Here is a 27,557-nt window from a genome sequence, read left to right as displayed (position 1 = left end):
AGAAGCGTCGTGAAGGATAAAGAGATATCAACAGGCAATGGAATCAACGATGGGGCGTCGTGGATGAAGCAAGCCAAGGAATATCGTGGTGTCCGGCGTCGCTGACGAAAAGGATCGTGAAGGGTCGCGTTTAGTCGCGTCTATACTGCTTAAGGTAGTAGCTGGCAAGGTGGTTTCGGGGTGGGAGGTTGAACAGAGTACGGGTTATAGAGCAGGGTGTGGGGAAAGGGGTCGGGTGCGGTGGGGTGCACGGGTATGAATCGCGGAGCGGGCGGATGGACGGACGGACGCAAACGCTGAAATCAGCTCGGGCGATCGATGCGATAAATGGATGCGTGCGATTGGTAGCCAGGAAAATCGATGATGAACAGGGGGGCACCCTACCTAGCCGCGAAAGCGAGCACGGCTGCACCGCCGGAGAGGATGGAGCAAAGACCGAAATATCGATTTTTAGGCCCCTACGCGGCGGTTCGATGCTCATATCTGCCCCGTGTCCCGTATCCGCGCGAAGCGCCTTTCAAAACACCAACGACGCGTGCGAGACACACTGTGTAGTGCCGCAGATCTTGAAGATTATCGTGTACAATTAAAATAAGAAACGAGAGAGTGGTGAAGCCGAGTGACGCGTAGCGAAGTTCTGCCCGATGTCGTCAGGTAACCACGTTGACAGCCTAACGACGCGCTGTGAAACGCTTCACAGCCGAGATTTTTATTCTCTTTGCCTTGACGTTCGTGCAACGAGCGACAATATCATACAACCGTTTACACGTTGAACAATTAATGATCTTTGTTACGCAGACGATCTAAGATCATTGCTTTTGGACTGCATCAACGATGTTTCGTTCCGCGTAAGATTTTTTTTCCAAAGATTGTATACAACGTGCACGATCGTTGCATGAACGTTAACGGGGATTCAAATAAGGGTGTGAATGTGGGGTGCCGAAGAGAGTGCGTAATTATTTTATTACCATTAGTGTCACATTCGAATCCGGTTAACATTACATTGAAATTCTACCAAGTTGCATTTAATGGACAGAATTTTTTATGATTTCTTGCGTAATTTTGGAAACAGAAACAAATGCATTAAAAAATATTTCACATCACGATCTGAATTCATCCAAAAGAGAAGAAATTCGCATATGAGTGTCTTCAATAATTATCATGCGTTATAACACTGAAATATAATATATTTAAAAACGATTTAAATATAATGGAATCTGAACATGGTAAATTGATTATATATTTATTGTTCAAACGTGAATAAATATTAGGAGGACATTAATATATTTGTTAATTTTTATATATAATATTTTTGCAAATTGAAATCGTTAAAGCTAGATATATTAGGTCATAATTTTTTGTATTTCCACGTACGTATCAAATTTATATTGCGTATTATTTTACAAAATTCTTTTGTTGGACTGCGATACAAAAATTATCGGAAAGTAAACGAAACGCAGTCGACGCAACAGGCTTAACAAATACAATGGCATATATGTATTAATACACAGATATTATCCCCTAGCAAAGACTGTAACGAAACGCTTTTTTTTCTGTTTGTCAACGATACAGAAAAAATGGCCATCGCTGCTTCGGAGAATTATCAACTTAAATGGCATAGCTATGGCGCGCATCTGCACAGCTCTGTCGCGACATTACTCCACTCAGAATCCTTCGCAGATGTATTGTTAGCAACGTCCTGTGGCCGGCACGTGGCCGCTCATCGATTTGTCCTTGCTGCCTGCTCGTCGTATCTCAGTCATATTTTTCAAACATGCCATTTTGGTGCGAATACAAATGCTCCAATAATTGTGGTTTGTATATTTTTCGTTAGTCTATCATTGTCTTTTGTTAATGAACAAATTGGCTTCAAACTATATGAAATAAGTTAATATCATAACATGTTGCAGGTATTACCAACAGAAATTGGATATCGCACATTAAAAATTTTGATTCAATACATGTACAGCGGTGAAGCTACGGTAACAAATGATCAGTTAGAGGGTGTTTTAAAAGCGGGTGATATATTGCGTGTACGCGGTTTATGGAGATCTAATAGTGGAAGTAAAAAGGAGAATATACAATCGAATAACCAAAAAGTAGATCGAGAAAAACGAGAGCAGCCACCTTTAACTGGACAAATTCAAAAGATTAAATTGGTACAACCCAGTACAGAAAAAATTGTCGAAAATGCGCAACAGAGTACACCTGTGCAAAATAACGTTCAACCTCAGAAACCTACCTCAGAGAGAAAGAGTATTGAGAAAATCGAGGAGAAAATTAGTGAACCAGAATCTAAAAAGGTATTAGAGGAAAATAAAAATAACGAACAAAATAAAAATAAAGAAAATGTAGAAACCAATGGAAAGAAAAAAAAAACAACAAACAGCGATGTGGAATCTAATAAATCTAAAAGCGAAGATGGTGAAAATGTAAGATGATTTTATGTAATATAACTCATTAAATGGAATAAAATATGTTTATTTTATCATTTGTTTTAGACCGAATTGAATCTGGAACTTTTAGTAAAAGATGAACCAATCTGGGAGGAAACTATCGATCCATCGGAGTCATTAACGATAGACCATGAGATTGATATAAAACCGGTGTGTGGTATTTTAAAAACATTTTCTTTGATAAAAAGCATGTGTTATAATTATATAGTATATATTACATAGTATATGCATTTCTATATAATACATAATATATATGGTAAAATTTCGATCATTGCAGGAAATCGTACATAGTGCGGACGAAGAAGAAGAATATAGCCCATTAACGTGTGATATGTGCAGTCAAACATTTAATCGGCCATCAGATTGGGTAAGACACATTGAATTTACACACGCTGATATGACTGAAAATCGACGGAAAAAAAGGAAGGTAAGAATATTGAAATATCGGTTACCATTTTGAATGATAAGTAATATCAACATTATGTGTTTTTTATAGGGTGATGTGGATGATGATAGCAAAGATTTTCCACCTTTAAAATGTGATCTCTGTGGTAATATGTATTCAACGCCTCAAGAATGGGTACGTCATATACAGACGGAACATACAGAAGAGCAATTAGCTTTAATGAATAACTCGGCGCCTCCTAAGCCAAAAAGGGTTCACAGTCATCAAAAATTGTGCAACATTTGTCAAAAAGAATTTCCAAGCCATGCATCAATGGTAATTCATCAAAGAACACATACAGGGGAGAAGCCTTTTCTTTGTTCCTATTGTAAAAAAGGCTTTAACGTAAAAAGTAATTTGCTGAGGCATTTAAGGACATTGCATGACAAATATGTACATCCCAGTTTGTATGGGAGTAATGGCAATACGAATGCTTAAGCCCTTATATAATTTTTTAATTGTATATGTTCTTTTTGTTGTTGGTACTTCATTTGCAAGGTAAATGTCACGCTGCATCTTATACCTTTTAAAATTATATTTATAGACTGAAAAAACGGTATATGCATTGATAATCCCGCATAAGTACATTAATTGGTCCAAATAATTAAATGTTATCGATGAGTGTGACATCTCCTTTGGAAATGAGGAAGTATTAACAGCTTAATAATTTTATTAAATTTTACATGGATAACTTCAGTATTCTTCTTTCGCATTAAATTCAATAATTATATATATTATCGTATCGATCATTTTATTATATGTATAAATAATTATTTTAGTTTTAAGTGTAAAGGTATTCTGTTAAAAATACAAAGCAATACCAGGGCTTTAAAACCAAAGAGGCTGATTACTATTGCCAAAGTGTCTTGTTTTGTTGCTAATTAAATTAATTGTTTGAACATAGAACAGGATGCGGAAATTATTTATTTTGTTTAAAAATTTCGTTTAAACACATAAGAGTAAGAATTAACGATATACAGGTCTTCGCAGTATGTGCGTGTAAAATAATTCATAGTATAAATCAACATCTATTGATTAATATATAATTAATTAGTAACTATATGAGATCCAAATTATGTAAGATTTAATTGTATACTTCTAGGCTATTCCATCCATGGTAGCCCACTTATTCCCTCAGCTCGTAAGTTAATTATGTATTTTTATATTAAACTAGCTTATACACAAACGGTATAAGAAATAAGATAATTAAAAATAAGTGAAAAATTTGAACTTCAATTAGGCTAGGGTATAAGAAATAACACATAATTCAAAATTTATCAAATGTTTTGGAAATATATTGAGTTCTTCTTACATATAAAAAATGCAATATTATCAAAATATTGTCACAGTTTATGAAACGGTAACAATATGAATCTTATAAGAATGACACTACATTACCATGTTAATCATGATTGTGTCACTCTATTATGAATCTTAGTGTCAATTCCACGTTGCGCTAACACTGTGACGAGCCAAATGACTTATAAATGTAAAATTTAAATATATTACCTTCAAAGAATTTTTAATTATCCTTAATCATTCCTCAATAATGAATATCAAAATATATTTTTCTTTAAGTAATATCATTCTGTTTTGCGTAAAATCTTGAAAATATTTCATCTCTAATAATGTGATAAATACAATAGTAAAAAAAAACTGAAGTACATAAAATTAAGCAATGCTATAATACATTATTGATAATACATATATTGATGATGTTATGATTTATAAACTAAAGAAAGTGTTCAGAAATCTTAATTTTCTTCATCATCATCAATTTTTGGTGCCAAATAATATCTGATATGCCCAATATCTCCAATTTTGTATTCACATACTAGGGGCACATCATTAGACATTGATAATTGTACTTGTGCACAAAGTGGCCCAGCCTTTATAAAACAATTGAGATAACGACACGAAAATGTTAACTTTACTGGTTCTTGCATATTAACAATTACTGCTTCTTCTTCATTATCTGCATCTGCTGTTTGTGCTAACTTGACAGTAGCTGAAAAAAATAGTTAACATATGTGTAATCATAATTTATAACAATATTAATTATATTGATATATTTTTACATATTGGAATATACACTTTTCATAATTCATTTGTAGTTTAATGAATTTTACTGTAGAATGAAATATTTCCTTCAAATATGTAAATACAAACAGCCATATATGAACACATGTATGACCTATTCTTTATAGCAGTGAAGGTCAAATAAATAAATATCTTCTAAGACATTACTTAATTTCAAACAGTTGCTATGTAACTTTTGTGCTTGAAGAGTTGACTACAAGATGTTATCAGGATACAACAAATATTATATAACTAATGTAAGTATGATAATTAAACATATTAAAATATGCCAATATAGTACTTCTTGTCATTTTCTTTTCAATACATAAATGAAATTGGTATACCTTGTCCATAATCTCCAGAAGCACTAAATTTTATACCCTCCTTAGAGCATGCAAATGTTATTGATTCTCCAAACTGACTCAAATCTCTACAGACACGTGAAAATTCTTGAGAAGGCATTTTTACAACACATGAATATGCAGTTTCCTGTGATAATTAAGGAATTCTATAATTATATGTTATTTAAAACAAATGGTTCTATGTATAATAATGTATATAGAATCTTACAGGAATACCAAGATGTTCCTGATCCATATTTATAAGTTTCATTTCATATTCTGCAAGTTTTTCTTTATTTGGTGATTCGAATATAAATATAATGTTTTCTGGATTGTCCAATGCTCGCAATGTCACTGTGTCTTCTGAACCAGCACATCGTAGAATTTTGGACATGCTAAAAACAGTTCATTAATTCTCATTTGTTATTTAAAATCGATATATCTTTATCTTGTTATTTATATACAAAAAAATATAAAACTCTTTGTTCCAATTAAAAGGTAGAAATTACAAATACTTTCTTATTTAAAGGTATCTGTTCTTTATTCTATTATGAAAAAAAGACATAACCTTAATAAATATTACATTGAAAGTACCATCTTACCATGCAATACTCATGCCCATTGATAAATTCCTATCGCATCTATATTTATCAAAGCCATCGCTTCTAAGATTAAGAGAAACCAAAGAAACATGAGCATTATCCATAGCTTGTACTTGGATACCTGAATCGGAACATTCGAAGGTGGCTTCGGTTAGAAGATCTTTTATTGCATCTAACACCTTCTTCAAAATAGCACTCTGTACCAAACGTGCTTCGAACATTTTGTAATCCTACTTTTTTCGACTCTTACTTTACACAACTGATGAGTGTAACAAATACCAGTACTTAAAAGAAACACTACACCTGTAACGATACCCGCGCTTTCTTAACGCCGATCTGTCAGGAAGTAGGTGGCACTTGCGCATACAGGAAATATATGTAATTTTTAAATTTCACGGTTCTCTAACAAAATTTTGTTTCAAAATTGTTCCATCTTGCTTAAAATTTGGTAAAATACTTTTACTATAGTATAAATTGTAATTTGTTTATTTTACATAAAAAAGACATTTTTCCTCTTATTTATTCATAGAATATATTAAAAATTTAATTTGAAAATATGAGTCATAAGTATATAAATTGAAATACAAATTATTTAAAAAAAAGAAAATCAGTACTTTATGTAATAGATATTGGTTTTTAATATGAAATGTTTAGAAAGAAAAAGAAAAATTAATAAAAATATAAAAAGTTTAGTCAGGAAATAAATATAAATAAATGTTAATATTCATACTAAGTAATTGTTGAGAATTACGAAACACATATAATTATTGAGAATATAGAGACATTAAATGTGTCTAAAAAAAGCTCTAACCAAAAATACAGAAAATAATTTTAATCATATCCACAATTGTTTACATAAAAAATTTTGTGAGCATATTTAAGCGTAGAAATTTATAAGGTAAAAACATATTAGTATAAAAGTATTTAAATATGACTCAACTACTAACATTATACTTAAATAAATGCAGTCTCACTCGTTACACTCATCTCATTTTTGATCTAGAATTATTTACATATTGTGTGTGACATCAATTTTCTTAAAAATCAAATATTAATCAATATGAGAGTTTAGCTAATTAAATATATTAAAAACTAATGTCACCAGCCATGTTTTCTAACTCACTAAACATTTGATCAAGATGCTGAAACAAAAATTATTAAAAATTAATTGTATTCATAAATTTAATTTAGTTTTAATGTATATTGTAACTGTATTATATATTATCAATTCCAACAGTAATATAGTAATTAAATGTTTTACGTACATCGGATGGTTCGTTATCTTCTGCAATTGATTCTTGTTTGTTACTTAATGATAAATGTCCACTTTCATTTATATCTTCCTCATCATCTTCATAATCTTCTTCATTATCTTCATCATTATCATCTGAATCGTCTTCTTCTTCTTCATCATCATCGTCGTCATCATCATCTACATCATCATCTATGTCATCATCAGACCGAATATTACATGACATTTCTATTTCTTCATAGTCTTCTGGCTCTTCCTTAATTTCTGTAAGCATTATTGTTTCCGCAACAGATTCTCTTTCAGTTGAACAAGGTGGAGGAGCTTCAGATGCTGAAGGTATTTGAGGTGACTGACCAGTCTAAAAATAAGTTAATTTTTAATCTTCACTCTTTTTCTTTTTTCCTTTTTTCTCTTGTTTAATACATTTACAACTAATGACAAAACCTATTCCTATTCATCATAGGAATTTTGTACTATGTATCTAATGACACACACATTATATTATGGCCTATTATCAACAAACAAATATAGCTTCACTAGACAGTCTCAATTTTTTATCTAAATGTGAACATACTAAAACATTCCTACAATGTAGAATATTTATATGCGTATATATACCCATGGTTGCTGTTGCTGTTGTTGTACTGACTTAGCTGATGCAATTGAAGTTGGTGTAGAAGAAGATGATTGCAAATTTGCATTTTGTTCTTGGACTTGAGCTGATGTTTTATTTTGCACTTTATTAGAATTATCTTGTATCCTATTTTCTATATCAGTTTCTAATTTTGTTACATTTTTTTCAGTATGATTAACTTTCTGTTCCTTTTTTATTTGTGAATTACTATTTGGTTCTTCTTTAACCTTTTTAACATTAGGTTTAGGTTCACCAGGAAGACAAGTATTACCACGTTGTCTTCTAAACCTAACAATAATACTTCTGGTATCCCACATTAGATCATGTGCTTGTTTATAAGCAGATATAGATTCATCTACACTATTATACCTTATAAAAGCATATCTATGGAACGAGGTAAATATAACATATAGAAATATATGTTACCTTAATCTTACACATTTTATAAAATAACTAACTCACCGAGTATTTCTCATTTTCTGTGCATATCCTACATCTACTCGAGCAGCTGTTGGAAACTTACTTTTTACTTCATTAACATTAACAGATTCTGGTAAATTTCCTATGTATAATGTATAAGGATCTATTTCCTCAGGCATTGGATTATCTTCATCCCTTAGAGATTTTCTTTCAACTTTTAAATGACCCACCCCAAAGGGTATCTTTTCTAATTCTTTTATGGCTTCATCAATATCGACACTTTCTGCCATCTGTATAAAACAGTATCTAGGACCACTAGGACTTTGAAAATGAATATTTTGTATACCAGGATGAAATTCTCTAACAATATCCTTATTTAGATCAGGATCTGGGAATTTAATTATTAAACTTTGAGCTTTGACTGTTTTGTTGTACTCATTCTCAATTTTCAAAGCTCTTTCTGCATCTTCTCTATTCCATGGTCGACTAGGATAACTTTGGGACATTGGTTTTCTTTGTTTATTTTTTTTTACTACAACTTCCTCCTAAAATAAATAATTAATAATTAAATAAAATTATATTTGTTACTCATTTTATTGTATCTTACCAAAACAATTTTAACTTCCTGATCTGAAGTTTCTTCTCCATGCCTATTTGTTAAAATCCCTGGAGGTATAGGAGGTAAAGGATGATTAGGAAGAGGAACAGGCATATGATTCATAATTGTATCACCTGTAGATGTAGTGTAATTATTTCTTTGCCATTCTAAACCAAGACTATTACTCAATGTTGCACCAAAATATGCTGCTTGATCAAACTGACCCTGAGTTTGTCCAAATCGTGCAAGTCTTCTATTTTTACGATGAAAGTTATTTCTTTGAACATATATATTACTTTTATTATGTGCAAACCTTTCTCGTCTCATGTAGTTGCCTCTGAGAGGCATTTCTCTTTGAAATGAACTTGTAGTCATATCACGTGGAGGTGGAGGAGGCAAAGGAGATGTTTGAGGTGTTATCCATTGCCATGGTGCAGGAGGATGTGTCCATGCTTGTATTGGTGTAACTTGTGAAGGCACTGGTCCAAATACATGAGGAGGTGGTGGAATACCACTGGAAGGAGGAGGCATAGGAGGTAATGGTGGTTGTCCTGGTAATGGTTGTGTGACAGTTGAAGTGGATGAAGAGGATGATGTATAAGTAGGATAGGAACCTTCGTATCCAAAATTGATACACTCTTGCTTAACAAAAGATCGCTTTGTTTCCCCATTTTCTTCGGTTATCTGAAAAATGAACAACTGTGAATTAAAAATGGGAAAATATATAAAAACTTTATTGTCACACGAAATTTATAATTGAATATTATTAATTTAATTTTGTCAATACTAACAAATCAAACCGGTTTGTTAAATATACAAAAATACTCTATACGACCGCTGTCAAACTAACCTTCCTTAAAATTACCATTAAAGAAATACTTACAAATTATTGTTATAATTACTGTAAAATTATGGGAAATAGAAAAGTATATCTTTACCGAACGTTTCATAATGAAGATAAAATAGTTGATAATCTTTAGAGAAAAATTACGTTTTCTAAATTATAATGTAAATACATTGTACGATGCAACGAGGGCCACCAGACAAGCTACTTTAAAATGTATCACAGGAATACCAACCCTTATTTCAAATTTATTATACTGAGTGAAGAGAAAAATTAATGTTAAGTTATATTATTTTTATTACTTCTATAATTATTAATATTATCTATTATAATCATTTTTGTTATACATATATATATATATATATAGATATTTAAAAAAATAAATATTATTTCATAAATAATCTATATAAATACTGTATTTGTATTTATTACTTAATACTGTAAAAAGAGTATAAGTAAAGATATTGTAGTAAAAATGATTAAACAAATTATAAATCTATAAAAGATATATTTTTATCATATTTTCTGAGTATCTGTCAACAAAACAAAGTTTAAAATATCAAAGGAAACAATTGCATAATTAACAGAAAAAAGCCAGAAACAAAAGTAATTAATGCCATTATATTGAATAAAATGATGTTATGTACACTAACAAAAGAAAATCGTAAAAAGAATTAAATATAGAACTGCATTTCTAGGTTGTTCTTTTTTTTTTCTTTAGTAACATAATAATATAATTAAACTAACGATCATTTTATTCTTTACTAATTTATCTAGCTTAAATTTTATTGCGTCAATTTCTCCCGGTACGCCGACGCAATTACATGTTTCTATCTTGGGGAAAGAAAATTTTGTATAAAAATTTTGCCGGCAGATGCCCTTGCTATTAGTTCACTAAGCGAGCATATTGTACGTATAGTTTGTGTGACATGGCTACGAGTAATACAGAAGAAATTGAGGTACCTTTCACTAACATTTTCTCAATATCGTGTATATTATAAAAATAGTACAATACTTCTTTAAAATGTCTTTATCATCCAAATATTAGTAGAAGATTTAAATAACTTTTTAAAAGAGCATGATGATCATTACAATGCTTCTTACCCCTCCCATCTGTCCCTAAGTATGGTAAAAGCTGTCTAATGAGCTTAAAAAATGATATATTATATTACTAATATTAAAATAATTTTAATATCAAATATTAGAACATTCCTAGTATTGAAATACTTTTGATATTAAACATTAAAATATTTTTGACAGTAAATATTAAAATAATTTTAATAATAATATATATACAGCATAAAATTTACTCGTGAAATTTAAAATATATAAGTCGAATAAAATCCATAAAAAGTATTAGAAAGTAAACCATTTATAGGTGATTCATTAGGGTTAAGAAAGTTAGATTTAAAATTGTGAATGTAATCAATTGCAGGAAATTGAAAGGAAGGAGCAAGAAGTAGTGAATTTTGATGAATTTCCACCAGAAGTTTTAATTAAACATCCACTTCAACATACATGGACTCTTTGGTATTATGAACCAGATAAAAATAAATTATGGGAAGATAGTCAAAGAAAAATTACAAGCTTTGATACAGCTGAAGATTTCTGGAGGTAACTTTGGTTGGACCTCAGAATTTAATAGTATTTGATTATTTATTTTTGCTACTTTTTTCTCATTAATAATATCTATTTTAATAACAGTTTATACAGCCACATAAAGGCAGCATCAGAATTAAGACAAGGTTGTGACTATAGCATGTTCAAAGAGGGAATTAGACCCATGTGGGAAGATGATGCTAACAAATGTGGTGGAAGATGGCTTATAAACATAGATAAAAAACAAAGAAATACAGATTTAGATCACTTTTGGTTAGAAACTCTTTTATGTATGATTGGCGAGGCATTCAATGGATATTCAGATGATATTTGTGGAGCTGTAGTAAATGTCAGGACAAAAGGAGATAAAATTGGTGTATGGACTACAGATGCTAATAGTGAAGATAGTGTTATGGAAATTGGGTAAATGATAACATATAATTGTATACAAAAATTTATTAATACAAAATTTAACTATGTAACTTTTTTGCAGACGAAAATTAAGAGAAAGATTAAAAATTACACCAAAAATTATTATAGGCTATCAAGCACATAAAGATCTCATGGACAAAATAGGAAGTCAAACAAAAAATGCCTATATTGTTTAAACTCTTTTGATATTATATTATTATCGCTGTTCATTAAAATCTTCTTAAATAATATTACATATACATTATTAATGTGGATAGTACACAAAAATTCAAATTATTAAATTAAATTAAACAAAATTATAATGAAAAATTTTTAAAAATTACATTTTTATTACAATTAAATATTTTCTCAGTAAAAATAAAAGATAATAGAGTGTACTGAAATAGATGTAATACCATTGATATAAAAATTTATATCAGGGTAATATGTAATTTAAAAATAAATTATAAAAGTTAGATACAGACTGCTGTATTTTTGAAAAAATTGCATACATCCATTACAATTATTATTTTAACATTTGAGCAATTTTTTTATGTACATCCCTTTCAATATTACTCATATGAGCAACAAAAACTGCTGTAATAAGCTTATTTTAAAAACCTATAAAATAGGTTATCATTTTCAAGTGATAAATTAATAACAAAATACAGCAACCTATTTCACTTTAAGATAGCATAATAATATTTAATAATGTTTTCATAATTATTTGGAAAATAATTATGTTTAAGTTTTTCTTATAAATATATCAAAAACATAAGTTATTCTTTGTGCATGTTATTTTTATTTTATTTTTGATTTCCCTAAAATTATTAACAATTTGATTCTAATATTAAATTTTCAAGAAGTTCCTTCAAGTCTCTACGTCTTGCTTTCTCTAAAGCACGAATTAAATTTACTTTCCAATTATTGTCACTATATTGAATCATGTATAATTTCAATGCCTAAAAATTATTTATGTTATCTTTATGTACAAAATTTTATGTGAAAATAAAGTTATATCAATTGTATCTTACCTCATAACTTTGTTCTTTTAAATTAAAAGTATGTTTGGTTTGAATCATATCAATTTCATATTCAGGTACACCTAAATATCTGACAGTATCTCTCCAAGAACGACCAATTCTTTCACTTATGCATGATAATACTTAAAAAATACCATTTCTTGCATATTAATTTCACTGATAAATAATATTATATAGTAAAAGAGATAAATTTATTTTTACCCGTTTGTTGTAGTTTAGCTTCTTTTGATGAAAAATTATTTTTAAATCCTTTATATTTTGATATTGGTTGATTTTCTATTTTATTAGATACTTTTATTTGTGATGTACTACTTTCAGTAATATTTGATAATTTTGATTTTTCATTTTTATTTTCTATTAAAAGATATAAAAAAGTTATTTTTAAAATCAGTATAACATAATTAAAAGCATTATTAAAATGAAAAATTAAAAAGTATGGTATAAATAATGAATAAAACAATATTGCATTTTACATAAATATAATAAAAATGAATAATATATATTAAAATAAACTTACCATTTGATTCTTGATACATATTATAAGATAAAGGGTATTGTATTTTTTGAAGATATAATTTATAATCTCTTAGTTTGCTCTCTATTTGTAGATCATTTAGAAAATGAATTGAAATATACAAAAGGGGATCCACATTATTATAACTAAGAACATCACGTTTTTCCAATATTTTCAATAATGTTCTCAAATCTTTAATCTGACTCAATTTACGGTTGGAATTTATGTATTTTGCATAATATTCTTTAAGTGCACTTAATATATTCTCATTAATGTGATATTGAGTAACTAACAAGAATTCTTCCTTTAAACATGTATATTTTATTTCCATATTTGTCACATTTATTAAGGGATTCCCCTTTAAAAATGAAAAAATGTTGGCTGCTTTTTTCAATCTTTTTAATTATATAAGTTAAAATCACCAACTGATTATTTAAGTATTTTCATATATTTTAATTTCATACTACTTTAAGAACGACTTTAATTAAATTTGATGATAATATTAATAATATTACGAACCTGGTTAATACTGTAAAATTATTAACTGAAAATAATTTAATAACTATATGATATTCAAATTATTCCTTATGTATTTCTTACGTTTAAAGGTATTTAAGAAGCAACAATAACATTTTTGTACATCAAGCATAACATATACAATAGTGTTTTTATGTAAACAAGGATCATTCTCATGAAAAAATTTTGCATATACATAATGCCATTTAATATTTAAGCAGTTGGTATTGTTTATATTTATTGTATTATCGTGATTAGTAATTGCGATTTTTAATTTTTTACAAAATTTATTTATAAGATATACGATAAATGTGTAGGTATCTAAGCCAAAAAATACAATTATTGTAACACAGCATATATATTTGAAAGTATATAATATTCATATGAACGTACATTAATGTTAACAATTAAACTTCTGCAGAACACGTGGATATAAACTTATGAAAGATTCTTATTATAAAAATTACTAAATATGAGTGAAACACAAAAAGTACAATATTTGGTTGTTGATACAAGTGCTTTTATACAAAATGCACCTTTGCAGGTAAAATTTTTTCAAATGAATATAATGTCAATACGATCATTTAATTTCCCGTTATTAGTAATATTTATACCAGTTATGTGTTAATTATGCTTGACAACATTAATCTTATATAATTTTATAGTATTATATAAGTATTAATGTCATAATAATAAAAATATATAAATTTTAGACTATCGGTGTTAACATAATAACAGAACAAGATGTAGTGAATGAAATTAAAAATAAAAGGCAATTAAGAAGACTAGTTGTCCTACCATATGATTTAACAATACAAAATGCACACTCTGAAAACATTACATTTGGTACTAAAATTTAATTTCATTTAAGTAATGCTTTAACCATCATGAGTTTATAGTAGTTTTTATTTCATCTTTACAGTTACAGAATTTGCCAAAAAAACTGGTGATTACACTAGTTTATCAGCAACTGATATAAAAGTGATTGCATTAACATATCAGCTAGAAAAAGAAAAAATAGGAATTAATCATTTGAAAACTATGCCAACAATAGCTCAAACTATAGATTCCAACATTGAAAAGGCTGAAGATCTTCATATTTCTTTAGCTGGCTTTTATATGCCAGAAAAAAAAGTAAATATATTTTCATTTTAACTAATATAATAATTTATAAATATGATACTAATAAATTATTTATTATTAATTAATGTGATAATTATATCTTTTTAATATATAGAAAAATGTTAATGAGGAATCCACAATACATAATAATTATGAAAATTCTAAACAAGAAAAGTGTTCAGAGAGTAATAATGAAAAAAAAATAAAAATAAATTTGATAAATGATGTAAAGAATCTTGATTATGAAGAAAAAAGTGAAGAAATTGAATCTATCGATAGTAAATCGTCTGATGTTGAATCTGATTATGAAACAGCAAATTCTGATATGGATCAAGATCAAACAGAAGATTTGTCTTCTAAATTTGCAAAATTAACTTGTGAATCAACAGAGTTTATAGTTCAAGATAAAAATGATATTGAACATAATGTTGATGATATTCTTGTTCCATTGAAAAAAAACAATAATGATAAAGATAAATATAATGAATATGAAAATTATAGAAGTAATGATGAAGATGATGATAATGATGATGATAATGATGATGATGATGATGATGATGATGATGATGATGATGATGATGATGATGATGATGACAATGATAATGATGTTGATAATGGCGACTATGATGATGATGAAGATGCTGATGATGATAGTGGTTGGATTACACCTGGTTAGATTCTTTAATATTTCAAGTATATATATCTATTTCTTTTAATATTTCGCGCGCGCGCGCGCATGTGTATGTATATATATATATAAAAAAAATGTTCTTATTTCAGGAAATATTTACAATATAAAGAAGGAACTAGATTCAGACTTTCTTGAACAAAAGTCTGTAACTGTTGCATGTTTAACAATGGATTTTGCCATGCAAAATGTTTTGAAACAAATAGGATTAAATGTAGTTTCATTAGATGGTAGAACAATTAAACAAATGCGAACATACATTTTTAGGTGTTATGCATGTTATAAAACTACTAGTATTATGACCAAAATTTTTTGCCCCAATTGTGGTAATAAAACATTAAAAAGAGTTGCAGTTACAATAAATGAAGAAGGAAAACAAAAAATTCACATTAATTTCCGGAAGCCAATTTCAAAAAAAGGAAAACGGGTATAACATTTGTTTTTTATATTATTAATTAATATAAATTTTTTATATTAATATTTATAAATTTTATAAATTTGTAGTTTTCTTTGCCAATGCCACAAGGTGGAAAGCATGCAAATAATCCTCTGCTTTGTGAAGATCAACCAGTACCTGATCAAAGACCATCAAGACTGGCACGTACTAAAAATAATCCTTTACAAGATGATCATATAGCTGAATATTCTCCATTCATGATGCGCGATGTTCATTCTAAATCAGCTATGTTAGGTATAAGGTCAAAAGGGCCCTTAAAATATTGGATGCGTAAAAATCCAAATGAAGTTAGAAGAAAAAGAAAATAATTATATTTTTATCTTTGTATTTATATTAGTTAATAAGAAAGTATAAAATAAAACATTCTTTTTGGATATATACATTAAATATTATACATGTAAGCTTCATTTTAGCACTAAATTTTTTAAGGAAACAAATAAGTTTACAATTATGAATAAAAATTTTAAACAATTTACTTTTTCTACAAATTGTTTTAACACACATATAGCGCACAAAAATATTTTTAAATTCGTAAAAATATATTTATATAAATTGTAGGTAAAGAAAAAGTTAATTTGCCCCGGGTGAGGATCGAACTCACGACCTTAAGATTATGAGACTTACGCGCTGCCTACTGCGCTACCGAGGCTTGTGAAGTGTTTTTTTGGAATAATGCATAAAAAGTGTATGATCAATAATCAGCGAAAGCACGTGTACATATAAAAGAATTTTAAAAGATACCAATGTGCAGTGCACACGTTTATGTGTAGTAGTATAAAAATAAGAATACTTATATCTTATAAATAATACTTTTATTATTAAAATGCTTAGTCCAGAAGTATGGAATTTCAAATCACCTCAACATCATTTTTCTACTGAAAAAAGAAATTACAGGAATACTAATGTACCGAACATAGTTGAGTCACATTATTTTAACCATTCTGTATGTAGAAAATGAATTTTAATTAATACTAATTTCATAAAGGTGATGCTTTAAGAAATCTTTACATAATTCGCAATTACTGTTGGCTTTTTGCCAGGTATCCTTGGTACTTCCTGATACAGTTAGAATTCCGGATGAATTGCGAGCTTGTATTTCCGAAGATAGTGATTATTATCGAATTAATAGACTAAATATATTTGAATTATTAAACAAAGAATTCATTGAAGCATTTATCAAAAAAGGTAAACGATTAAATAATTTATTTTAATGTTTTTTTGATCGCCTAAAACTTAGATTTGAAATAATTTCTTGTTTCAAAATTAAATTAAATTCAATAAAAAAAATGAGTTGAACATTTTCTATTACAAATATAAAGGTTTCATTGAAAATATAGTTGAAAGAATAAAATGATTTTATTATATTATATATATTTTTATAAATGCTTTTAGGAGAGTTGACGCTTTTAACAATTAGAAATAAAATAGATTTAGACAGTACAGTTGCCATTACTCCATCTGGGCATTTGGTATTATCTTTGTTAATAGAGGACTTTCAAAAACTTGGTTTAGAAGGCAAAGTTTCCTTCTTTGATCGTAAAGTACATACACGTTATGGTAAGTTCTAAGAAGAAAAATAATAAAAACTCGAAATGCCAAGAAAGCACCAGGTACATACGCTAGTGGATCTAGCATTATATTCTATTGGAGAATTTGTAACTGTTTTTGGTAGATACTTGACAAAACATATTTGTATAATTTCCAAAGCTAATCCAGAATATGGGCATAATAAATTATATTCAATGTTAGAATTTATGAAATATTTATTAAGTTATAATGTACCTCGACATTTATATGATAAAATGTCTAAAACAGTATTAACTGCAATAGTTAATCTAATCAAAGAAACTAGAGGTACATATAATGATTATGTTTTAACTACAACCTTTTTATCAGAAATAACTATTGCTCTTCATTTATCAGAAGTGGTTGTAGATAAACATTTAAAAAGAATTGAATTTTCTGTTTGGCCCAAAATCATGCGACATGTTCTTTATAATAAATTACCTAACATGACTGGACTTGAAGTTTTGGATTTAGGCTCAGGATCAGCTGGTTGGAAAACATCTGATATTGAAAAGGTTATTATTAATGGCATAATTGCTATGCCAAATTTAGTATGTTTTACTTTGTGCTTTGATTGCACAGATAATATTATAACAGCTCTAGTTCAGAACTGCAAAAAACTGCAAAAGTTAGATGTAACTGCATCTAGATCTGTAACTGAACGCAGTGTTGGTCCTTTACTGTCTTGCAAATATTTAAAACAAGTTAAGTTGTATAAAACTTCTATGACTGTACCTGGTTATGCAAATCTCTTTTTAGACCATTTAAATATAGAAGATATTGGTAGATGTGATGAGTTTGGATATGTCTTAGAACATATTCATCAAAAAGATATTAATACTACAAATTGTTTTCATATAAAAACGTTTGAAAGCCGAAATTTCAGTATGGAACATTTATATCTTTTAATTGACATGTGTCCATATATTACAAGTCTTTGCATATTGCGTGACGATAGAATTACTGACTTGACAATTTTAGCTGCTCTTAATTACTTAAAAGAATTAAAACTTTTATCCTGTGATTTTTATCTCCATGGAGTAAAAACATTATTAGAAATAAAAGGTTGTACAATTACAAGTCTACACTTGGAACATGTAGACGGAATTGATTTGAATGCACTCATATTTATAAGTCAATATTGCCCAGATATAAACAACCTAGTTTTTTACAACTGTGAATTCTTAGAGCAAGCCCCAATTTATCCAAGAAAGTTTACAGTTCGGCCATTCCAGTGTTTAGAAAGAATCAAATGTGTAGCAGAGTGTGCAAACATGCATCTAGAGTTTCTACTTTCTTATTGTAAGAATATTAAATTTATTCACTTGGGTTCATCAACTGGTATTGGAGATGAAACAATAAGAAGAATATTTTTACAAAATTCAATGCACAAACTAGAGGAACTCAAAATATTGTATAGCCATGATTTATCAATGAAAACTGTAGAATTATTAATGCATTACTGTGATAATTTATATCGTCTATCAGAATTAGAGAATTGGCAAGGAATATCTCCTGAAGAATTACAAATTTTTAGAGAAGAATTAAAAAATACTAATACAAATTTGGATACAAGTCCAAGTTTATCTTTTGCATAATAAAATATTAAATGTAACTAAATATTTATGAATAATATAAAAGAAACATATACATATATATATATATATTTGAATGAAATAAAGTTATATATAACAATAAAAGTAAAACTATATTATTCCGATTATATGTTAGTTTATTATAGTATACTATATGATAATATAAAACATTCGAAAACGAAAAAAATTATAAAAAAAAGAGTATTTTGTTGGTCTTAACAAAAAATAACTTTTAATCGTTTATTGATTTACATTGTGTCTTAAAGTTATTAACATACTTTGTACATATTTTTCTTTATTTTTTTTTTATCGGTAACGTAAATCAAAAGTCTCGACTATTGATTTAAAATCCGAAAGTTTTACACCTGGCAAGAAGAATTATGAACATATTCAAACATCATTGAAGGAGCGTTTTAATAAAAGATTTGATGTAATTGTGTCATGGAACCCACCAGGTAATTTTTTAATTCTTTTTAAATTTTATTTATTTCTATGAGATGATTTTATTTAATTTATTTTATTTTTCAGATGAAAATTTGTGTCCTTCATCTGTGGCAGCATGGTTTCATGAACACAAGTATAATGTATTTCTTTGTCAACAAACTTTTTTACAACGAACTGAATATTCTTTACCAATACCAATAATTTCAAATGAATTCGATAACGATAAATTTTTTGAATGGCTTGGAGTTCTTAGTATCTGTGGTGACTTGTACATATAATATCTTAGATAAATGATTAAAATGCTTTTAATTTTTATAATAATAATAATAGTAATAATAATAGTAATAACTTAATTTTCCTCAGGAAAAATGATCAAAAAAATGATTATGTAAATACATATAAATGTCCATCCCCAAGTATAAATGTTGGTCAAGTACAGTACTTACAATGGACTGGTTTTTTCACGAGGAAACAAATAAAAAATATATACAATGTCATGAAGGAATATGTATCAATGAAAGATACTTTACCTTGGGGTGCTTTACATGTGCAAGGATTTTTAGATAGTCCTGTTAGTTGGGATTTAAAGGAACATACATTTTATACAGATGGCGATAATAGTTATACTATTGTATTTAGACCAGCTGCTCATTCTATTATACGAAAAAGTCTAAGTTCAAACAACAAACCAAGAATTTTTCAGTAAATGTAAATTTTATAATTTATATATTACTTATTACGTTATATAATATAACATGCTTAGGAATAAGACCATTTTTCTAACATATATAATATTGTTCTACATCAATATTTCAACATATAAAAATTAAAAATAAAAGAATATATAATAATTAACAGAAAGTACAATTTTATAAACTGTTTTAATATAAAATAGATTTTTATCAATTATTAACTCTGATTATGAGGTTTTTAAATTTTTTGTTTCCTTTGCTGCTTATCAATTTTTTATTATTGAATGATATGCAACAGAAACATCTGTGTAGTACCATTATTATAATTCTTCAGTTATAGCATTATAATATTGCACATACTACAATTACATAATAAAAAAATTATCACATTATTAATTATATTAATTATTTTATAAAGTTATAAGACTAGAAATCAGTTTAAACTAAATGTTCATCTATAAATTAAATTAACTTATAAAAAAATAAAATATACTACATGATGAGATCAAAATAATTTATCACGTATATAGTTGTTAAAGCTTTTTAAAATTCTCCCGTGAATAAATACATATTATATAAACTATGTAAAAGTTACTACAAGCATCAATTTTGTTGCTTTCATTGTGTATAGTGCATCATACCTAAAATAAACACGTGTGATCGTGTCATGATAATAATGTTTAAAATTTGTACCATCAAGTATATTAAAATATAATTAAAATATGATTTTCATATAAATTATATATTTTTATAATTCTAATTACCTTTTATATTAATACATGTGAACTATCTGCTTCGGGAAATTTAACTTTAGAATTGTAATAAAGATCTTCAATACCAGAGCCAACAGACATACGAGATTTAGAACGTGCCATAAGTTCACCTATTTCATCAAAATCTTTATATCTAAAATGGAAAAAAAAAACATATAACAATGTATTTTTCAAACTATTTGTTAATCGAAATTATACTCTAAACAATAACGCTATCTGATAACATTATTCAACATAACAAAAATAAAAAACTGCATATAATAAGATATTAAATCCTTTTTGGAGTAAAATATTTTCTATCTGAAATATTATTTCAAACAACAAATAATTCATGTGATAATTGTATAGAAAGATTAAAACAAGATACCTGGTACATAAAACTTACCTACTAACAGGACGACTTTGGTTTTCTGATGATTCTGAAGAATTTTTCATAATTGAAAATCGATCATCTGTATTAAATGACGCAACATTACCTATTACAAATTTAATATTATTATCGCAATAAAATATTTATCTAACCATATAAAATGAATATAATGGTGATATAATAAATAAAAATAATATAAAGATCATTTACCAGAAGGAAAAAGCATTGTATGCTTTAAAAGATCACCATTCATAAATGGTGAAAGGCTATCATCTTCTTCTGGTAATAAATGATTATTTGTATCATCTGTTATAGATTCAACCATTCCTAGCCATTGTTGATTATGTGATCTGAACTTTTCCACTTTTATACGAGCTGCCCAATTTTTATCACACATCTAAAAGTTCATACAACATAAATACAATTATTATTTTCAAGTAATATTTTTCAATAAAATTATTTTAGAAATATACTTACAGCAATAACATCTAAACACGCATCACATACTTTTCTAATTGCTGGATTTTTATCATGCATAAGATCTATTAAATACCCAGGTGCTTCTACAAGAAAAAAAGAAACCATGTCAGTATCATGAAATATAAAAAATTTTTTACTTCTTATGCAGGTTTTACCAATATTAAGTTTTGGTAATGAAGCATAAAGTTTGATTATTACCATTACCAGTCTCGCGTATTAAATAATCCCTTGTCGAATCATGTTTAGATATTTGATAGAAAACATAAATTATTTGTAAAACCATTTCATCATCCTCTTGTTTTGCTACAAAAAAAAATATTTTTATTAATCAATAACATTAATTATATTTTTGTTGTAATACACAAACCTTTAAGAAGTTCGATTAGCGATAGTAATATATCAGCTTTGCATATTAAACGTGCGCAATCTTCATCAAATGCAGCGGTACCCAAAAATATAACAATTTCTAGTACTAAATCATCTGGTGCTTTACCTAAGTAAAAAACTACATTAAAAAAATTAAAAATTTTTTAAATTCTATACTCCTATTTAATATAAATGTCGAACCTGGAACAAGATTATTACGTATCCATGGTATTAAATCACATCGATGGAGTATTTGTGAATAATCTAAGTCAGGTAATTCTAAATTACCTAGTACACCTATAGCTTCAAGTACAAAATCTTGCGAGTCTGATTGATTTAAAGCCATAGCAAAATCACCCACAAATTCCTAATATTGATTAAAAGTGATTTTTTTAATATTCTTGTATAAGTTAATTAAGTACATATAGTTAATTAAATACTTACAACAAAATTTTCTTTTGTTGAATCATGTTGAGAAATATTTCGAATCATTTTCATTATCAAAGGGTCTTGAGTTCGAAATGCTTTTTTTATAAGCCCTTGTAAACGATTATTTTCAACCATCAGTTGCGCATTTTTACCATTAATTGCCAAATTTATACCAAGTGCTATTAATTCTAGTTTTGGTTGATCATCTTCAGAATTTAAGATCATGTTTGTTATCTTAAAAAAATATAATTTGTTTATTTCGAAAACAAACGTTATTTATAATTATTGCTTACCATTTGAATGCATTCAGTATTTGTAAACATAGCTTTTACTTTATCATCCATACTAGCATGATACAATAAACCCAAAATTGTGGTTTTATTTTTGATATCACTTTGACCAAGTAATTTAATTAACTTTGGTAATAAACCCACTCTTATCATTTTTGCTCTAAGCTTTGCATCAAAGGAAAGATTAAATAATAATTTTAAAGTACTTAGAACAAGATCTGCATTATTACTTTGAAGAAGTCTTGGTATCTTGTCAATAATATTTTCTTCAGCCTAAAAGTATAATATACAAATTATAAATAAATATACATTAGTATTATGTAAATTTTCAATTTGAAACTTTACCATGAGATCTTTGTTCTCGCGGAATATAGATAACTTTTTTAAAAATGCAATAACAAGTATTAACAGATCAATATTTGTCCTATCTAATGTTTTGATAAGCATACCAATTACATTTTTTTTGCGCATTTTTCTTTCAACTTCCATATTTTCAGCAATATTTAATAATAAATAAAATGCAACTGTAACATAAATTTATATATAATATTTAAAGTATATATATTAGTAAAATGTATAATTACTAACCTCGTAATAGTTGTTCTTGTTTTTTTGTTAAACTTTTGAATTTTTTACGACTTTTTTCAAGTTCTTCCTTCAATTTCTTTATATCATTTTCAGTTACAGTTAGGGTCACTTCATTAGATCGTTTTTTTATTTCATAATCTAAAGGACCATCTGTATTCCAAATATCATCAACAATTTTTGTTCTCTTATCGCAGTTATCATTTCCACTTGAAAAAAATGTTAATCCTGTTGTATTTTCAAAATGACGTCTACGTTTTTCCATATCTTCTTTCCATTGATCATATCGACGTAATTCAAAGTCAATTATATCCATACATAGAGATCCAATCTAAATAGAAGCAATTAACTATTAAATATACCATACCTATTTTTTATAAGTAATTTTTACTACACTTACTCTATATTCAAGAACAATATTATGAAACTGGCTGTATGTAGAGAAACAGAAGAATATGTACACAATATTTGTAGATAATTCTATGCTACGTCTCCAGTCTTCTCTTAATACTCTGGCTAAAGCACTTAACAAAGACTCTAAATAAATAGATATTAATTATTCATAATAAAATATGTAACTTAATAAATAGTCAATTATTGTATGATATCTAGTACCATTTTTTGTTAATTCATGAAGATTATCAGGTATTCTTGCTAACTGTAAGATTAGTGATGAACCTTTAATTTTTCCTGGTATTTCCTCATATAACAATTCAATATAATTATCAACATTACTTATAACAGCACGCTCAACTTCACCATTATCTGAATTTGATATTGAATTTGATGATGCTGGTCTTGAAGGTTGAGAATTATTATCACTGCCTATAATAAAACAAATATAATAATAATAATAATCAAAGGAAATTTCATAAGCATATGAAAACTTACTTGTGCAAATATCACTTGTTTTTCGATTTTGAAGATAATAGATCAATTGCTCTACTTCGTGAAGCTTTGATTCATGTATCAAGGAACATTTTTCAATCACTTCTTTAGCTAAAAGTGACACATTCGTATCTGCATTTAAACTTTTGAGTCGAATTACTTTTTGACATTCCTATAAGTAGATTTAATTTGTAATTTTTTAATTATAAATCTATTTCTTAATTATTTAATCATTTCTACAAAAACAATTTAAAGCTTACTTTACGATCTCCTAACATAGGATCTCCTAATTCACCCAAGATTAATGCTTCAACATCATAATTCACTACTAAAGCCTTTTCTGTTGGATGCACATCCAAGGTACCAGATCTAACTTTTCTAAGCATTAAAAATATATTCATACAAATATATGTAGCAATTAAAACAGAAATAAAATATTAAATACAAAGTCTAAATTATATTAGATTCACATCATAATAATTGTATAATATGCGATTAGTAGTATAATGATGTGATACAATGCTTACCGTTTTAGAAACTTTGCTTCATCCATTTTAATATTTTATTTATAATTTAAAACATAAAAATATTATATGTATTATTGTTTTATCAATTTTTTAGTAATTATTTCATCTTTGTGGAAAAGGTCAAGAATATAACTATCGCTTAAGGTTTGCTCAGGATCTTCGTCGCCTTGTTATTTCTATTATATCTTTTTGGTTTGAAATAACGCCATCTGGCATAGGTTAATTCAATATTTTCAAAGTAACTATACCGTGTGATAAATAAAAAATTAATTGTTTTAGAAAATACTATCATATGAGAAATAAAATTGTTAATAATTAATTAATAGAGTTTATTTAATTAATACGATACACTATCTATAATATAAAAAACAAAGATCAATATTATAGCATTGACGGATTTAGAGATGTATACAACATAAAAATAGATACAATTAAAAAACAAACATGTTGTATATAGTTTAATTAAAGTTGTATCAGAATCTTCTAATAAATTGAAGATTTTATATCCATTAACAAACTAGGTTCATTAGCTATAAAAATGTATTCTGAATTTGTTGATAATGTAAAAGAATTTTATATTATGGGAAGAAATACAACAGGTGATATTTATTATTTTTATTTACATTTATCAATCACTTTTTTCATGCTTTTATTTGTTTTCAATATTTACATTAGTACTGGAAAATATTACATTTAAAGCAGAATTTAATTTTTATATTTAGGAATTGTATATATAGTTTTACGCTATTGTAAAAAATTTATAAGGTTATTACCATTGAAAACATGTTTAAAATTTTATATTTCGCATATATATAATGGTTTAAGTACTATTTAAATTATGATGTAAGAAATATCTGTAATATAGTTTAATACTTTTAGTAATGACAAAATATATAAATATATTAGATTAAATAGATATAGAAATAATCCCTGTATTCAGTTTATAAATGATATTGAATATAAATGTCAAGAGAAAAGATAAATGGAATTTCCTACTTATATTTTGTGTGATACAGTTTTAGTTGTAATAATATTAAAACCAGAAATAAATAAAAGTATATTTACTTATGCTGATATTAAATTAAATAATAATAGAACATGAGGTCAAATTGTATCTGATCATTTATTGTCAAATAAGTGTAATAATCTTGATTTTGATTCAGAAATTTTTAAGGAAGCTTTAATTCTTTCTGTTAATACTGCAGATAATGCTGCAATAAATGTATTGTAAAAATAATACTACATACATATGTACATAAATAATATTTAAATGTATATATATTTTTTATATGTGTCTTGTCATTCTACAAAAACATAAGAATGATTTTATAATTATTCAAACTTTAATAAAAATGTTTTACCTCTAGAAATTAAAACAATGCTACATTGTACTATAAAACAGTACAAATGTAGTATTACATTCTTTTATTATTCAATATATTTACAATATATTATCTGGAACAATAAAAATCTTACATTATTGTAATCTAGAATAATGTAAAAATTTTAACTTTAAATCAATAGACGATAAATTATATACCTGTTCAAAATAAAATATTACAAATTCGGTTTTACAGAATCTTGGAACTCTTGAAATTGTTTTCTTGCTTCTCGATTTGATTGTAGTAGCTGAATTAATTCTGCACGAATATCGTCATTTTTTTGTTCGAGGTTATCCAAAACTGAGTTAAGCTGATCTAATTGTGCATTTATAGCTTCAAATTCTAAAATTATATAATTAAGAAATATATTTTTAATTAGTAAAATTATATTTATGTATTTTGTACGTAGAAATTTATTGAAAATGTATGGAAATTAAAATATTTAACAAAATAACGAATTACTTTTTTTGTCATATATTTTTTTTATATAGCAATTATTTACCAGCATCGTTACAATTTTCTTCATTTCCTTCATTTTCCCATCCATTTTCATCGTCTTCATGATTTTCTTTTGGCTGTACTGCGTTCTGAACCATATTTTCATCTGCCATTACCATTAACTACCGTCATCATTCGATGCCATATATGAATAGAATTTGGTTATATTTGTAATAGTAAATAAATATTATAATCAATAAAATTGTAATTTAAAATAAATAATTTTGTTTATTATAACATAAATAGTGTTTGTTATTACAAATTGTATAATTCTAGAATATAAAATACTATTTTTGTATATATATTGTAAATATGCCCTAAAGTTAATATTAACAAGTAAAGCATTATTAAACTGCACAATGTAATTTTTTTACATATATTTCTATCAACTATTGTCTCTAGAATAGATATATATGGAAAGATCTTAAAAATAAATAACATATTTAATAAAAATAGCATACTTCTTTATTACAAACTACACAAAATATTTAAGTAACATCACTTGCTAAAAATGCAGCAACTCCTGCTATATCATTTGGCTTACCAAATTTTTGCATTGGTATTGTTGACAATGCTCCTTCTCCTATTTCACCTTCCCAAAGCTATATTTCATATACAAAATATATATTATATATGTTAATATTATTACAT

General features: G+C 27.0%; 10 protein-coding genes, 1 non-coding gene and 1 pseudogene across 11 annotated transcripts; 6 read left to right on the top strand and 6 right to left on the bottom strand.

Annotated features, from left to right (window-relative positions):
- Positions 1-538: 538 nt before the first annotated feature.
- LOC108551613 (zinc finger protein 271) lies at positions 539-3,388 on the top strand. Its single transcript, XM_017905879.1, has 6 exons — positions 539-654; positions 1,573-1,814; positions 1,911-2,432; positions 2,502-2,606; positions 2,734-2,883; positions 2,953-3,388. Exons 1-6 carry the CDS (start codon positions 645-647, stop codon positions 3,337-3,339), a joined length of 1,416 nt encoding a protein of 471 aa, XP_017761368.1. The 5' UTR covers positions 539-644; the 3' UTR covers positions 3,340-3,388.
- Positions 3,389-4,597: 1,209 nt separating this feature from the next.
- On the bottom strand, positions 4,598-6,144 carry PCNA (Proliferating cell nuclear antigen). Its single transcript, XM_017905187.1, has 4 exons — positions 5,924-6,144; positions 5,551-5,716; positions 5,325-5,469; positions 4,598-4,909 (listed from the first exon to the last, which is right to left on the bottom strand). The coding sequence occupies exons 1-4, from the start codon at positions 6,142-6,144 to the stop codon at positions 4,656-4,658; spliced, it is 786 nt and encodes a 261-aa protein (XP_017760676.1). The 3' UTR covers positions 4,598-4,655.
- Positions 6,145-7,008: 864 nt separating this feature from the next.
- On the bottom strand, positions 7,009-9,843 carry Pof (RNA binding domain-containing protein painting of fourth). The gene is made up of 6 exons (XM_017904003.1): positions 9,766-9,843; positions 8,837-9,511; positions 8,272-8,774; positions 7,794-8,193; positions 7,189-7,533; positions 7,009-7,065 (listed from the first exon to the last, which is right to left on the bottom strand). Exons 1-6 carry the CDS (start codon positions 9,775-9,777, stop codon positions 7,009-7,011), a joined length of 1,992 nt encoding a protein of 663 aa, XP_017759492.1. The 5' UTR covers positions 9,778-9,843.
- A 723-nt stretch (positions 9,844-10,566) lies between these two features.
- On the top strand, positions 10,567-11,899 carry eIF4E4 (eukaryotic translation initiation factor 4E4). The gene is made up of 4 exons (XM_017904121.1): positions 10,567-10,630; positions 11,107-11,285; positions 11,376-11,693; positions 11,764-11,899. The coding sequence occupies exons 1-4, from the start codon at positions 10,601-10,603 to the stop codon at positions 11,876-11,878; spliced, it is 642 nt and encodes a 213-aa protein (XP_017759610.1). The 5' UTR covers positions 10,567-10,600; the 3' UTR covers positions 11,879-11,899.
- A 584-nt stretch (positions 11,900-12,483) lies between these two features.
- Fadd (fas-associated death domain protein) lies at positions 12,484-13,569 on the bottom strand. The gene is made up of 4 exons (XM_017906452.1): positions 13,242-13,569; positions 12,926-13,078; positions 12,716-12,846; positions 12,484-12,643 (listed from the first exon to the last, which is right to left on the bottom strand). Exons 1-4 carry the CDS (start codon positions 13,567-13,569, stop codon positions 12,512-12,514), a joined length of 744 nt encoding a protein of 247 aa, XP_017761941.1. The 3' UTR covers positions 12,484-12,511.
- Positions 13,570-14,226: 657 nt separating this feature from the next.
- Positions 14,227-16,329, top strand: LOC108551794 (RNA-binding protein NOB1). The gene is made up of 7 exons (XM_017906108.1): positions 14,227-14,298; positions 14,468-14,600; positions 14,677-14,888; positions 14,992-15,369; positions 15,451-15,547; positions 15,657-15,991; positions 16,069-16,329. The coding sequence occupies exons 1-7, from the start codon at positions 14,227-14,229 to the stop codon at positions 16,327-16,329; spliced, it is 1,488 nt and encodes a 495-aa protein (XP_017761597.1).
- Positions 16,330-16,597: 268 nt separating this feature from the next.
- TRNAM-CAU (transfer RNA methionine (anticodon CAU)) lies at positions 16,598-16,670 on the bottom strand. The gene has a single exon. It is a non-coding gene; the product is annotated as a tRNA-Met (tRNA).
- Positions 16,671-16,844: 174 nt separating this feature from the next.
- LOC108549525 (ribonuclease P protein subunit p40) lies at positions 16,845-20,332 on the top strand. Its single transcript, XM_017902977.1, has 6 exons — positions 16,845-16,964; positions 17,062-17,206; positions 17,414-17,578; positions 19,512-19,637; positions 19,711-19,894; positions 19,990-20,332. The coding sequence occupies exons 1-6, from the start codon at positions 16,845-16,847 to the stop codon at positions 20,330-20,332; spliced, it is 1,083 nt and encodes a 360-aa protein (XP_017758466.1).
- On the top strand, positions 17,502-19,185 carry LOC108550884 (uncharacterized). The gene has a single exon (XM_017904826.1). It carries the CDS (start codon positions 17,614-17,616, stop codon positions 19,183-19,185), a length of 1,572 nt encoding a protein of 523 aa, XP_017760315.1. The 5' UTR covers positions 17,502-17,613.
- Positions 20,333-20,933: 601 nt separating the features above from the next.
- On the bottom strand, positions 20,934-25,052 carry Kap3 (kinesin associated protein 3). Its single transcript, XM_017904602.1, has 17 exons — positions 25,027-25,052; positions 24,760-24,877; positions 24,503-24,671; positions 24,227-24,436; positions 24,012-24,148; positions 23,615-23,942; positions 23,372-23,550; positions 23,030-23,299; positions 22,752-22,970; positions 22,509-22,674; positions 22,309-22,434; positions 22,140-22,244; positions 21,939-22,024; positions 21,672-21,858; positions 21,477-21,567; positions 21,083-21,224; positions 20,934-20,959 (listed from the first exon to the last, which is right to left on the bottom strand). Exons 1-16 carry the CDS (start codon positions 25,050-25,052, stop codon positions 21,086-21,088), a joined length of 2,556 nt encoding a protein of 851 aa, XP_017760091.1. The 3' UTR covers positions 20,934-20,959; positions 21,083-21,085.
- A 341-nt stretch (positions 25,053-25,393) lies between these two features.
- On the top strand, positions 25,394-26,257 carry LOC108549450 (uncharacterized; annotated as a pseudogene).
- A 193-nt stretch (positions 26,258-26,450) lies between these two features.
- On the bottom strand, positions 26,451-27,037 carry LOC108550811 (UPF0184 protein C9orf16). The gene is made up of 3 exons (XM_017904716.1): positions 26,911-27,037; positions 26,567-26,750; positions 26,451-26,481 (listed from the first exon to the last, which is right to left on the bottom strand). Exons 1-2 carry the CDS (start codon positions 27,023-27,025, stop codon positions 26,584-26,586), a joined length of 282 nt encoding a protein of 93 aa, XP_017760205.1. The 5' UTR covers positions 27,026-27,037; the 3' UTR covers positions 26,451-26,481; positions 26,567-26,583.
- Positions 27,038-27,557: the final 520 nt, after the last annotated feature.

The sequence above is a fragment of the Eufriesea mexicana genome, unplaced genomic scaffold (assembly GCF_001483705.2).
Source record: "Eufriesea mexicana isolate 0111107269 unplaced genomic scaffold, ASM148370v2 scaffold47447484, whole genome shotgun sequence".
Lineage (NCBI taxonomy): Eukaryota > Metazoa > Arthropoda > Insecta > Hymenoptera > Apidae > Eufriesea > Eufriesea mexicana.
This window is presented reverse-complemented; position numbering and strand designations above follow the sequence as displayed.